This window comes from Chlorocebus sabaeus, chromosome 19, assembly GCF_047675955.1.
Source record: "Chlorocebus sabaeus isolate Y175 chromosome 19, mChlSab1.0.hap1, whole genome shotgun sequence".
Classification (NCBI taxonomy): domain Eukaryota; kingdom Metazoa; phylum Chordata; class Mammalia; order Primates; family Cercopithecidae; genus Chlorocebus; species Chlorocebus sabaeus.
The window spans coordinates 20330066-20344470 of NC_132922.1; the positions used below are offsets into that span (position 1 = coordinate 20330066).

At 50.4% G+C, this 14405-nt stretch overlaps 1 protein-coding gene across 2 annotated transcripts; it reads left to right on the forward strand.

Moving 5' to 3' along the window:
- The first annotated feature begins 370 nt into the window (after nt 1-370).
- On the forward strand, nt 371-9949 carry SEC14L6 (SEC14 like lipid binding 6). Of its 2 annotated transcripts, XM_007976317.3 has the most exons (10): nt 371-397; nt 1529-1588; nt 1672-1860; nt 2365-2460; nt 5600-5643; nt 5757-5857; nt 9007-9113; nt 9189-9328; nt 9420-9589; nt 9837-9949. In XM_007976317.3, exons 1-10 carry the CDS (start codon nt 386-388, stop codon nt 9947-9949), a joined length of 1032 nt encoding a protein of 343 aa, XP_007974508.3. In that variant the 5' UTR covers nt 371-385. The 2 variants fall into 2 exon arrangements, with proteins under 2 accessions (XP_007974508.3, XP_037863537.2); XM_038007609.2 differs by lacking the exon at nt 9420-9589 and having other exon boundaries at nt 386-397; nt 9837-9852.
- Nucleotides 9950-14405: the final 4456 nt, after the last annotated feature.

Sequence of the window (14405 nt, forward strand, 5' to 3'; positions counted from 1 at the left end):
AAATCATCTGTAATCTCACCATGGCCATTAGGCAACCTTATACAAAATTTTTCTTTTTTTTTTCTTGTTATAGAGACAGAGTCTCACTATGTTGCCTAGGCTGGTCTCGAACCCCTGGGCTCAAGCAGTATCACTGCAACCTCTGCCTCCAGGGTTCAAGTGATTCTCCTGCCTCAACCTCCCGAGTAGCTGGGATTACAGGTACTTCTTTTGTGATTCTTCAGTTACTTCAGGCCATCTGGGCGTATATGTGCAAGTCACAGGGGATGCAATGGCTTAGCTTGGGCTCAGAGGCCTGACACCTGGAGTGAGCCTCTAGAATTCCACAACCATAACCCTGTCTCTTGTTGCAGCTTGGAGCTTTGACCTGCAGAAATCAGAGGACATGCTGCGGAAGGTGAGGTTGACACCTCTCCCTGCCTAGCCTGGTCCTGTTTCCTATCCCAAGTCTGAGGCACAAATTTATTCATTCATTAATCCATCCATTCATTCATTCATGGAACACGCATTCATTGAGACTGGAAGGTAAACCTGGCCCAGTGCTAGGCGCTGGGGAGACTGCAGTGATGGAAAGAGAGAAAAAAGAAACTAGAGTAACAAAGAAGATAATTCCTGAGAATGGAAAGTACAATGAAGACAGCAAAACAGGGAAGGAGGGAAGAGAGATCAGGGACATTTCAGTAGGGACATGAATGCCCAAAAGGAAGCAAGCATGTGAAGATCAGGGTGGAGGGCACAGCCCATGCAAAGGCCCTGAGGTGGGAATGAGCTGGTGTATTCTTTTTTTTTTTTTTTTTTGACAGTCTTGCTCTGTTGCCCAGGCTGGAGTGCAATGGCGTGATCTCAGCTCACTGCAACCTCCACCTCCCAGGTTCAAGGGATTCTCCTGCCTCAGCCTCCTAAATAGCTGGGATTACAGGCATGTGCCACCACACCTGGCTAATTTTTGTATTTTTAGTAGAGACAGGGTTTCATCATGTTGGCCAGGCTGGTCTCAAACTCCTGACCTCGGGTGATCCACCCACCTTGGCCTCCCAAAATGCTGGGATTACAGGCGTGAGCCATTGTGCCTGGCCTGAGCTGGTATATTCTAGGAGCACACGGAGATCGTGTTGGAGAGAGAAAGGGAAGTGATGAGTTTGCATGGGTGGCCCCAACCCATCAGCCAGGCCCTGCAGGCCTTGTAGAGGGTATAGGTTTTTGCTTAAGGGCAACTGGAAGTCAGGGAGGAGAGTCTGACTCCCAGGGTGGCCATGCGGGAGGGGCCATGGGAAACATCTGGAAGGATGCAGGGGGAGACAGCTGCAGAGTGCAGGCCTCCCCTGTTCCTTTCTGGGTCTCTCCTGGCCTCTCAGATGCATGTCCCCATCCTGTTTCCATTCCCCAGTTCTATGTTAGTGGAGCCTGGGGATGCTCTGGCAAGCCCTCAGTGGTTGCAGGCAGAGGGACCTGGCCTCGTGTCCCCAGGTATCTGCAGAGGTCTTTGGGACAGGCAGAAACTTCACCACCTCCTGCCATGTCTCTGCAGCATATGGAGTTCCGGAAGCAACAAGATCTGGCCAGCATCCTTGCCTGGCAGCCCCCAGAGGTGAGCATCTCTCAAACCCATGCCCTGATCCCTGGGCCCTCGGCCCTCGGCACTCAGCCTCCGTGTCCTGTGTATGCATCCAGGTGGTCAGGCTGTACAACACCAATGGCATATGCGGCCACGACGGTGAGGGCAGCCCTGTCTGGTACCACATCATGGGAAGCCTGGACCCCAAGGGCCTCTTGCTCTTGGCCTCCAAACAGGAATTGCTCAGAGACAGCTTCCGGCGCTGTGAGCTGCTCCTGCGGGAGTGTAAGCTGCAGAGTCAGAAGGTGTGTGGGTGCCACCCTGGGCAGCTGCAGCGGGACACAGCACCCTCACCCCCTGAGCCCCACACCCAGAATTCGCCTTCCTCCTGGTACTGAGGAGTGAATGCAGGTTCAGAGAGGCCAAGGACCCACCCAAGGCCACACAGTATGTGACTGAACTGGGACTCATTTCTCCCCCAACTGGCCCCAAAGCCTCCTCAACCCACTGGGCCACACTGCCCTCTGCAGCCTCATTGGATGAGGGGGACAGGGATTTCAGCCTCACTGGACCGCAGAGGGAACTGCAACACAGCAATTTGCCCTCCCATGGACAGACACAAAGAGGGCGGTCCTTGGGCCACTCCAGTCCTGGCATCCTGTAGGATGGCCCCTTCCCTCCCCCCATCTCCGTGCCATGCAAGCTGAGACAAGCCAGGCCAGTGCCCTGGGCTTAGGCCCAGCCCCATCTTGGATAGGGGTTGGGGCAGTGACCCTCACAGGGTCTCACACCCTGTCATTCCCTTGCAGCTGGGGAAGAAGGTGGAGAAAATCATAGCTGTTTTTGATCTTGAGGGGCTGGGCCTGAGGCATCTGTGGAAGCCAGGAATAGAGCTTCTCCAGGAGGCGAGGTGACCCTGCCAGGGGCATGGGTGGGTGGTCAAATGCCTGGGTCTTTGCCCTCCACTTGTTGGTGTCTCCTCACTGCCAGGTGACTACCTGCCCACAGGCCCTGTTTGCAGCTCTTCCTTTTTTTTTTTTTTTTTTTGAAATGGAGTTTCGCTCTTGTCCAGGCTGGAGTGCAATGGCGCAATCTCGGCTCACCACAACCTCTGTCTCCTGAGTTCAAGTGATTCTCCTGCCTCAGCCTCCCGAGTAGCTGCGCTTATAGGCATGCACCACCATGCCCAGCTTTGTACTTTTAGTACAGATGGGGTTTCTTCATGTTGGTCAGGCTGGTCTAGAACTCCCGACCCTCAGGTGATCCACCCCCCTCGGCCTCCCGTACTGGGATTACAGGTGTAAGCCACTGCGCCTGGCCTGTTTTGTTTTTTTGTTTTGTTTTGTTTTTCTGTTTTTTGTTTTTGTTTTTTTGTTTTTGTTTTTTTTTTTGAGACAGAGTCTTGCTCTGTCACCCAGGTTGGAGTCCAGAGGCGCGATCTCAGTTCACTGCAACCTTCACCTGCCAGCTTCAAGCGATTCTCCTGCCTCAGCCTCCCAAGTAGCTGGGATTAAGGTGCCTGCCACCACGCCCGGCTAATTTTTTTATTTTTAGTAGAGAGGAGATTTCACCATGTTGGCCAGGTTGGTCTTGAACTTCTGACCTCAGGTGATCTGCCCGCCTTACCCTCCCAAAGTGCTGGGATTGGAGGTGTGAACCACTGCACCTGGCCTACAGTTCCTTACTTTTGTTGGCAGGGATATTTTCATACCCACAGCCTCTCGGGGCTGTGCCAAGTTGGGCGTGGCACCCCCATGTCACCATCTCATGTTCAGCAGGTCACAACAGGGCCCCATTCCCCGACCTGCCAGTGTCCCTGTGGATGTCCCTGTCCTTATATTCTGTCTCTGCTCACTCTCCTCCCACCCCTGATCTCTGCCCTCACCCCCAATACCTGCCTACCCTTCTGCCTCCAGCCTTTGAGCTTCCTTTTTGCCATTTTTTCTGGGAAGGGCTGAGGGTAGATCAACTCTGGGAGTGCTGCAGTAGGAGGGAAGCTGTGGGGAGGCCTGGGCCTCAGGGCAGCCAGCCTACCTGTTCCTTTCTTTCTGTTTCACCCAGGACAGCAAAAAACTTAAACATAGAAAGTGTTATTGGCCGCCAGGCACAGTGGCTTATGCCTGTAATGCCAACATTTTGGGAGACTGAGGCAGGAGGATCACTTGAGCCCAGGAATTTAAGACCAGCCTGGTCTTGAACATAGCAAGACCCTATCTCTACAAAATAAGAGTATTAGCTGGGCGTAGTGGTGTGTGGGGGTGGTCTCAGCTACTTGGGAGGCTGAGGTGGGAGGATCATTTGAGCCCAGAAACTTGAGGTTGCAGTGAGTTGAGATCGTACCACTGTACTCCAGCCTGGGATGAACATTATATCTCAGTTTTTTTGTTTTGTTTTGTGTTTTGAGACAGAGTCTCACTTTGTTGCCCAGGCTAGAGTGCAGTGGCTCACAGCAGCCTCCGCCTAACAGGTTAAAGTGATTCTCCTGCCTCAGCCTCCCAAGTAGCTGGGATTACAGGTGCCCGTCACCACACCTGGCTAATTTTTGTGTTTTTAGTAGAGAGGGGGTTTCACCATGTTGCCTTGGCTGGTCTCAAACTCCTGACCTCATAATCCACCCACTTTGGCCTCCTAAAGTGCTGGGATTACAGGCTTGAGCCACTGTGTTTAAAAAAAAACAGATATTGGCCTGGCGTGGTGGCTCACACCTGTAATCCCAGCACTTTGGGAAGCCGAGGCGGGTGGATCACGAAGTCAGGAGATCGAGACCATCCTGGCTAACGTGGTGAAACTAAAAATACAAAAATTAGCCAGGCGTGGTGGCAGGCGCCTGCAGTCCCAGCTACTCGGGAGGCTGAGGCAGGAGAGTGGCGTGAACCCGGGAGGCGGAGTTTGCAGTGAGCTGAGATGGCGCCACTACACTCCAGCCTGGGCGACAGAGTGAGATTCCGTCTCAAAACAAAACAAAAATAAACAAACGAACAAAACCATTCCCTATTTGCAGTGTCTCTTATAAACAAATGTAATGGGGCCTATTGGGACTCATTTGTAGGAACCAAATATCCTTTTGTTTTTTTTTTGAGATGGAGTCTCGCTCTGTCGCCCAGGCTGGAGTACAGTGGCTGGATCTCAGCTCACTGCAAGCTCCGCCTCCCAGGTTTACGCCATTCTCCTGCCTCAGCCTCCCAAGTAGCTGGGACTACAGGCGCCTGCCACCTCGGCCGGCTAGTTTTTCGTATTTTTTAGTAGAGACGGGGTTTCACCGTGTTAGCCAGGATGGTCTCGATCTCCTGACCTCGTGATCCGCCCATCTCGGCCTCCCAAAGTGGTAGGATTACAGGCTTGAGCCACTGTACCCGGCCCAAATATCCTTTCATACAGTGTACACTTATTCTTGGCAAGAATGCTTTACTGTCTAACTAAGAGTTTTAACTGGTTTATCTTATTTAAAAATTTAAAAGTAAGTAAATAAAAATAAAAAGCCATTCCTTGCAACTTTGTATATTATGCTAAAAGAAAGTCTTTCTCATTCCTGAAGCTGAACTACTGCCTGAGCTATGTGGGAGGGAACCTTCCAGAGTCGTGAATGGGATTTTTCTTGCCTGTCATGGGTAGAGTCATCCCCCCACTCGTCTGTCAAGAATCTGCACTAGGCCAGGCGTGGCAGCTTACACCTGTAATCCTAGCATTTTGGGAGCTGAGGTGGGAGGATCGCTTGAGCCCAGGAGTTCAAGACCAGCCTGGGCAACATAGCAAGACCCCATCTCTAGAAAATAAAATAAGAAATAAAAAATAATAATAAAAAGAAGCTGCACTAGCTGCTTCAAGGAAGGTCTGTGACTAGGATCCCACAAACCGGAAGTGGCGGATTTTCTGTGTCTGGGTGGGTTCTTGGTGTCTGGGCATCTGGAGCCATCTGCATCAAAGCCTTGGATGGTTGGCATTCGAGGCTAAGGCTGTGCCCTTGGGGGCCTGGAGGGCGGGGCGAGAGGGGATGCAAGGGGACAGTGTTCAGACGCCCATCACTTCTGCCACTTGGTTCCGCAGTTTTTCTCAGCACTTGAGGCAAATTACCCTGAGATCTTGAATTAGTTGTTGTGAGAGGTGAGTAAAGCAGCCCAGGACATGCATGAGTTGGGGGGACAGGGGGTGTGGGGTGACTGGGTGGGCACCTGAGACCCCAGTCAGCCACCTGAGAGAGCAGTTCTGTGCCTGTTTCAGCCCCCAAGCTATTCGCCGTAACCTTCAACCTGGTCGAGTCTTACATGAGTGAAGAGACACGCAGGAAGGTGGTGATTCTGGGAGGTGAGTGAGCCATCTGGGGCCTCTTTTCCAGCCCGGATCCTGAGCTGAGGGTGGTCCTTCTCACAGATCTGATGGTTCCTGCATCCGAAGGCATCAGGCACCCAACTGGTGTTGAGGGCCCACTGTCTGGTGGTCTGTCAGGTGGGCTGCTGTGCCTGCCCCCCAGAGGGAGGAGGGGCCAGGAAGGGTCTCAGAGATTCCCGGATGTAGCATAGGTGGAGATCCCAATTTGAGGTTAGGAGATCTGGATCTGAGACTTGGCCTTGCCAGTTATTAGCTGCAAGCAGAGTGAGTCACTCACCTGCTCTCTCTTGGTCTTGGTTTCCTCGTGTGTTTAATTTAAGGGAGAATTAGATACGGGTTTTTGGCGGCACACAGTGGCTCATGCCTGTAATCCCAGCACTTTGGGAGGCCGAGGCAGGAAGATTTCTTGAGCTCAGGAGTTGGAGACTAGCCTGGGAAACATAATGAGACCCTGTCTCTACAATAAATAAATAAATTAGCCAGGTATGGTGGTGCACACCTATAGTCCCAGCTACTCTGGAGGATGATGTGGGAGGATCACTGGAGTCCAGGAGGTTGAGGCAACAGCGAGCTGAGAGCACGCCTCTGAATTCCAGCCTGAGTGACAGAGTGAGACCCTATCTCAAAAAAAAAAAAAAAAAAAAAGAGGCCAGGCACGGTGGCTGATGCCTGTAGTCCCAGCACTTTTGGAGGCTGAGGCGGGTGGATCACGAGGTCCAGAGTTGAAGACCAGCCTGGACGATATGGTGAAACCCCGTCTCTACTAAAAATACAAAACTTAGCTGGGCCTGGTGGCGGGCTCCTGAAATCCCAGCTACTCAGGAGGCTGAGGCAGGGAACTGCTTGAACCCGGGAGGTGGAGGTTGCAGTGAGCTGAGATCGTGCCACTGCACTCCAGCCTGGGTGACAGAGTGAGACTCCGTCTCAAAAAAAAAAAAAAAAAAAAAAAAAAGAAATCTAGGTTTTCCAAATTATATAAGTAATACAGTTTAGAAATTTGTAAAGTACAGAAATGTATGAGGAAGGGGGGAACATCCTGTCACCCAGCGAACTACAGTTAACACTATCCTTTTCAGGGAAATATATTTTCCCAAAAAATGGGTTCATACCATACATATACTGTTTTGTAACTACTTATATGATAATCATTTTCCCATTTTAGCAAAGTTCTAAATTCAGGTTGTTTGTATTATTTTTATTATTAGGAACAAATCAGTAGTGACGATCCTTATAGACAACCTTTGTACACATCCACAATTTTTTCCATAGGGTAAAATCCTAGAAATGGCAGATGTTTATCCCCCAAAGGAAAATGCACATTAGGACTTTTTTTTTTTTTTTTTTTTTGAGACAGGGTCTCACTCTGCCGCCCAGGCTGGAGTACAGTTGGCATGATCTTGGCTCGCTGCAGCCTCAACCTCCAGGGCTCAAGCAATACTCCCACTTCAGCCTCCCAAGTAGCTGGGATTACAGGTATGCCACCACACCTGGCTACTTTAGGACTTTTGATACATTTTCCAGTGTAGTGCTCACACAGATTGCAGAGTTTAACTCCACCAACTGCGTGTGAATGTGCCCATTTTCCCACCCTCTTGCCATGGTTGGACATTAATAATTTGAAATGTTCTTGCCATTTTTATAATGGAAAATGATGTTTATTGTTATTTTACATTGGATTATTAGGTTCTTTTATCACTCGTGAGGCTGGACTTTTTCTTTATGCTAATTGGCTATTTTAATTTGTTGTTTATTGTCTTCTCGTGTCTTATGACCATTTTCTAGGAAAGTATTTTTTATGCTATTAATTTATAAATACTCTTTGCATATGAAGCACCTTGTCCTTTCCTGCTATGGAGGCTGACAACATGGGAGGATCACTTAAGTCCATATATATATATATATGTTTGTGTGTATATATATTTGAGATATATACATATATATATGAAATATATATATTTATTTCAGAGATAAGGTCTCTCTGTGTTACCCAGGCTGGAGTGCAGTGGCATGATCATAGCTCACTCCAGCCTCAACCTCCTGGGCTCTAGAGATCCTCCTGCCTTAGCCTCCTGAGTAGCTGGCACTATAGATGCACAGTACCACACCTGGCAAATTTATTGTTATTTTTTGTAGAGTCATGTCTTACTATGTTACCCAGACTAGTCTCAAACTCTTAGCCTCAAGCAGTCCTCCTGCCTGGGCCTCCTGAAGTGCCGGAATTACAGGTGTGAGCCACCATGTCTGGGCCTTCCCTGTAGTATTTGTGACGTTTGGGCCAGTTCATAATTTGCCTATTATCTGATTTTTGACTTAGTGTTATTTATTTATTTATTTATGAGATGGGATTTCTCTCTGTTGCCCAGGCTGGAGTACAGTGGCATGATCTCAGCTCATTGCAACCTCTGCCTCCCAGGCTCAAGCAAGTCTCCCTCCTCACCCTCCCAAGTAGCTGAAACCACAGGAGTGCACCACCAGGCCCAGCCTAGTGTTATGTTTTTATGCCAGATTAGGGGGCTTTTCCTTTGTTTTTTCCACCGCTTCATGCTTACACAGTCCTTCTCTATCCGAGGGTACTGGGTGTCCACCTCTGCTTTCATCTATTTTGTTCCTGCAATGCCCATGTCCCTTTGTCTGTGGAACATCCTTGGCCATCTCAGAGCAGCTGTGGGGAACTGACACGAGTTTCGCCCTGCAGTTCTGAGGGTGCTGGAGCCCTGGGAGCTGAGGGCAGTATCTGACCAGAAGGCTAAGCTTAGTCTCTAAGGGAAAGTGAAGCCCAGGTCATAGCCTGCCTGACCTCAACCCCAGGCTCCAGGAGTTGCTGGTCCGAGTTTCTATGAACGTAGCTAATGGGCCAATACCTGGACAGAAGTGGGGGCAGGGCCTGCAGGGGCAGTAAGAAAGGGGCAGGCCTGGGGACAGGACCTAGTCAACACGCACATGCTGAGCCCCAGGGCAAGACCTAGGGCCACTCGGCTTCCCTCTTCCAGGACAGGACTGCTCTAGGCGGTAGAGTGGCAAAAGCGTGCCAGGGAGAGAGAGCAACTGGCCAAAGGACAGATCTGGGCTCGACCCCCTCTTCCCTCTGTTGAGTCTCCTGCAGTCCCTCTCTTGCTCCCACGCAGACAACTGGAAGCAGGAGCTGACAAAATTCATCAGCCCCGACCAGCTGCCCGTGGAGTTTGGAAGGACCATGACTGACCCCGATGGCAACCCCAAGTGCCTGACCAAGGTACAGGGTGCCCAGAGGATGGGAAAGGAGGGGAGAAGCTGTGATCTAGTGCCCACACACCCCCTTCACCCACAGATCAACTGTGGGGGTGAGGTGCCCAAGAGCTACTACTTGTGCAATCAGGTGAGGCTGCAGTATGAGCACACAGTGTCTGTGGGCCGCGGCTCCTCCCTGCAGGTGGAGAACGAGATCCTGTTCCCAGGCTGTGTGCTCAGGTAGGGATCGGAGCCACTCCACACCTGGGAACAGCTGGGAGGGGCCTGGAGCCCAGGCAGGGGGTCGCCAGTGGGGTTCTGTCCACTGCAGGTGGCAGTTCGCATCGGATTGCGGGGACATCGGCTTTGGGGTTTTCCTGAAGACCAAGATGGGGGAGTGGCAGAAGGCTAGGGGGATGATGGAGGTGCTGCCCAGCCAGCACTACAACGCCCACCTGGTGCCCGAGGACGGGAGCATCACCTGCCTCAAGGCCGGCAGCTGTAAGGGTTGGCAGGGATGGCTTCACCTGGAGCTGGTGTGGGTCTGGTGTGGAGGGTGCTACAATGTGCATCCATGTCCTACCAGGTAAGGGCCCTTGGTTCTGGTGGGCACAGTGTGAGGCTGGCTCTGGGCTCTCAGCTGTGGCAATGGTTCCCTGGTCTGGGTACCCACGTTCCCTGTACCACCATGAAAGTCAGAGTCCCAGGTGGGGCATCTTGTCTGAATAATGTCCGTCCCTCACTGCAGATGTCCTGAGGTTTGACAACACCTACAGCCTGGTTCATTGTAAACGCATCAGCTACACCGTGGAGGTACTGCTCCCAGACCAAACCTTCATGGAGAAGATGGAGAAATTCTAGGTGAACTTCATGGTCCCCACGCCCTCCTCTTTGATCTCTGAATCCACGATGAGTTCACGGCCTTCCCCGGCCAGACCCTGTTCAACCTCTCAGGAACAGGGATTCTACAACAGCGGGTCACAGCCTATGCATCACAGCTGGCCCACTCCTCAGGAACAGCTGGGGCAGTGTCCCAGTGGTGGCCCGACAGTCACAGCAAAACAACACAGACACTCCATCCCGACTATGACCTGCTGTGACCTCAAGCTCAGCAAAAACCCCAGGCTTTTTTCCATCAACCAATATCAAGAACTAAGTTACTCTTCTAAAATATAGTATTAGGCCGGGCATGGAGGTTCATGCCTGTAATCCCAGCACTTTGGGAAGCCAAGGCAAGCAGATCATTTGAGGTCAGGAGTTCGAGACCAGCCTGGCCAACATGGTGAAACCCTTATCTCAACTAAAAATGCAAAGATTAGCCAGGTGTGATGGTGCATGCTTGTAATTCCAGCTACTTGGGAGGCTGAGGCAGGTGAGTCGCCTAAACTTGGGAGGAGGAGGTTGCAGTGACATTGGGCTCTCTTTCCTATTACAATGGTTATTACTGAATAGTTTGTCTTCATTGCCTTTAATTAGTATTTGGCTTTATCTTTGACACTAGCAAATTGGACAGTGAGGATATAGGATGTATCTATCATTGTGGAAAATTCTGTATAACCTGATGATATTGGCCAGGCATGGTGGCTCATGCCTATTATCCTAGCACTTTGGGAGGCTGAGGAGGGGGGATTGTTTGAGGCCAGGAGTTTGAGATCAACCTGAGCAATATAGCAAGACGACTCCTCCCCCCACCAACTCTACAGAAAATGAAAAACAATTAGCCAGGCATGGTGGTGCATGACGGTAGTCTTGGCTACTCAGGAGGCTGAAATGGGAGGATACTTGAGCCCGGGAGTTTCAGGCTGCAGTGAACTATTATTGCACCATTGTACTCTAGCCTGGGCAAGAAAAAACTCAAAAACATTATGACATCATCAAATCTTCCAAAGAGAGAGCCACCTGAGCCAAACTGATCCTTCATCTCCTACGAGATGATTCCTCCAAATAGTCCAACCAATGAGGATATATATACACACACATATATATACACATGTGTCTATATAGACACACACATATAGAGAGAGAGAGCGAGAGAGAGAGAAGCAGAGTCTCACTCTGTCACTCAGGCTGGAGTACAGTGGCACGATCTTGGCTCACTGCAACCTCTGCCTCCCGGCTTCGAGTCATTCTCCTGCCTCAGTCTCCTGAGTAGCTGGGATTACAGGTGCCTGCCACCACACCTGGCTAATTGTTTTTGTATTTTTAGTAGAGGCAGGGTTTCACCATGTTGGCCGGGCTGGTTTTGAACTCCTGACCTCAAGTGATCCGCCTGCCTCTGCCTCCGCCTCCCAAAGTGCTAGGATTACGGGCATGAGCCACTGCACCCAGCCGAGGCAAAATACTAAAGAAGCCAATCATACCAATGACTCCTAACAACTGGATAGCATAAACAGCCATGTCGGAGGAGAGAAGGGGCATATCAGGCTGTAAACAAACAAATCCACCCGCATAAAATGTGTGAACTTGACAAGTCTGATTGAGGTAACAAAGTTTAACCATACCTAGTAAATTCAGCCTGATAACCATCAGCTCAGGTTTTAATCCCCTTGGGAGAAGTCCCAGGTTCCATGCCCCCTGCAGTGTAGAGTTAATTGGTTAATAACTTGGAGTTGTAACACCAAGAAATGTCTAATGCCAATTTTATTGTTTCAGTTGGGCCTATTCAGATAACAATTCCAACAAAATAGTAAAATGCTAATTTTGAAACTCAAGGAAGATGTCAAAGGGTGCAGCTGTAACCCTACACTGGAACCATGTGACTACACTGTAGGAAGGTATAAAAGCAGAGCAGAAAGAATCAATCCACAGATTAATTTCAGGTGGGATGTTTAGGAACAGGTTTAAATATAAGTATAGTACTAATTTTGGGGGCCACTGGACTTCTGCATTTGCTGTTTAAGGTGAGGTAGGAGGCGGGACTCCACTCCAGAGGCAGGGCTTGGACACTGGACCAAATTGAGGACAAGCTAAAATAGGGCTGGGGCGGAAGCAGTGTTCCATCAGGTATGACCACCAGTGTGCCATGTCGGTTTACCATTGCCATGGCAACACCTGGGAGTTACTGCCCCTTTCCCTGGCAATGGCTCCATGACCCGAAGGTTACTACCCCTCCCTAGAAATTTCTGCATAAACCACCCCTTGATCCGCATGTTATTAAAAGTGGATATAAATGTGACTGCAAAACTGTCCTGGCCTGCTACTCCCTGCCTACAGGGTAGCCCCTCTCTGCAGGGGCAGTCACGGAGCCGTAACACTGTCTCTTCAATAAAGCTGTTTCTTCTACCTCCAGCTTGCCCTTGAATTCTTTCCTGGGCAAAGTCAAGAACCCTCAAAGGCTAAGCCCCATTTTAGGGCTTGCCTGCCCTGCATCCAAGTTATTTGAAATGCTCAGAACCATGAGCTGTAATGTATTTATAATTTACAGGTAGACTATAATGTCCATAGACCAGGCACCAAGGAATACCCAGCCCTTGATACTCCCTGAGTGAGCTTGCTGACAGAGCTCTGGTGTGGAGCAAAGGTGAGGCGCTGACCTCTCCCTGTCCACTGCTTGCTCCTCCTCACACCCACCATGAATCTTTGCAAAAGCCTTCAGACCAGTTTCCCTGCTCTGAATGTCTGCTATTCCCAGGTCATTCTTCAGATCAGGGTCAGGGTCATCTTCCAGGCACAGGTGTAATCACATTTGTCCCTTCCTTTGAAACCTTCCATGGCTCCCCACCACTGAGACAGCATGGCCCAAAGTTCCTTGGTGACCTCCCCTTAATGTTTTTAAGCATGCTGCCTTTGTGGCGTTTCCGCTCTCTTTTACCTCCGTGAGTTTCTTTGGGTGGTCACCTCTACCCAGAAGGTCCTCCCCCCATTTCTACCTTAGAGGCCCAGCCTAAATGCCATCTCCTTTAGGAGACATTCCAGGAGCCCCCAGTGCAGTGCTGTTGTTTAGACCTCTCCTGGAACACATTATCTTCAGGGAGCCAGGATAATGTGGTGGTTAAGGACAAGAGGCCTTTGATGTAGATGGATAAGGGTTCAAATCCTGGCTCAGGCTGTTATCAGCCTCAGAAGCTCAGTCTCTGCATCTGTAAAGTAGGGCCGTGGGTACCATGATAAGCATGGCAAATGTGGTGAGTTAAGGGGGTGAGTCAGTCACCACAAGCAATGCCTAATGAAAATCACACTCTGAACAAGAGGACTAGGGTTCTGTTTGACCATTTAACCACGAGGTCTGAGGATGTGAGGCGCCACTAACTAGGTAGTGTGCAGGGGAGACGAGGGAAGAGCGTTCAAGTCAGAGGGAACAGTGTGTCCAATGGCCTTGTGGTAGGCGAAAGCAGCAAGGGGAGATTAAATGACCCCATATACTCCTGACTTGGTGTACTGTGTCTTGGGAAAGGCCAGGGACCTCCTGACTTTTTCTTTTTCTTTTTTGAGATGGCGTTTTGTTCTTGTAGCCCAGGCTGGAGTTCAATGGCGCGGTCTTAGCTCACTGCAACCTCTGCCTCCCAGGTTCAAGTGATTCTCCTGCCTCAGCCTCCCAAGTAGCTGGGATTACAGGTGCCCACCACCATGTCCGGGTAATTTTTTGTATTTTTAATAGAGACGGGGTTTCACCATGTTGGCCAGGCTGGTCTCAAAATCCTGACCTCAAGTGATCCACCCACCTCAGTCTTCCAGCGTGCTGGGATTACAGGTGTGAGCCACACACTATGCCCAGACATTTTTTTGAGACAGGGTCTTGCTCTGTTGCCCAGGCTGGAGTTCAGTGACCCAATCATAGCTCACTGCAGCCTCAAACTCCTGGGCTCAAGTGAGCCTCTCACCTCAAACCCCTAAGTAGCTGGAACTATAGGTGATTTCTACCCTATTGGCTAATCTTTTTTTTTTCTTTTTGAGGAGACGTGGTCTCACTATGTTGCCCAGGCTAGACTCAAACTTCTGGCCTTAAGCAATCCTCCTGCTTTGGCTTCCTAAAGTGCTGGGATTATAGGCATGAGCCACTGCACCCACCTCCTCCTGGCTTTTGTAGGGAAAGAAAGAAGTCCAAGTGTGGCCCTAGGGCCCCTGAACCCTAATCCACATTTTCCCCTGGTCCCAGGACTTTAGGGCAGCTGATTAGTTCCCATTCCCCATCCCTCTCTCTTCCAGGCCCTAGTGGCCATCTCCCTTCCTTGGGGAAGAAAGTAGGGAGGGCATGGCCACACCAGGCCCCTCCTTTCCCTGAGGTCACTCTGGGTTGGTGAGGGGAGCCGAGAAAAATCCTTCTGATTATAGAGCCTCATTTTCACCTCCCAGTCAGGCCCAGTTGAGAGGAGGCTGC

Excerpts from the sequence above, each read along its gene's own strand:
- SEC14L6 (XM_007976317.3), top strand. Across the intron at positions 5,644-5,756 it reads TACCCTGAGATCTTGAATTA|TTCTGTGCCTGTTTCAGCCC; the intron begins GTTGTTGTGAGA and ends CTGAGAGAGCAG. Across the intron at positions 5,858-9,006 it reads GAAGGTGGTGATTCTGGGAG|ACAACTGGAAGCAGGAGCTG; the intron begins GTGAGTGAGCCA and ends GCTCCCACGCAG.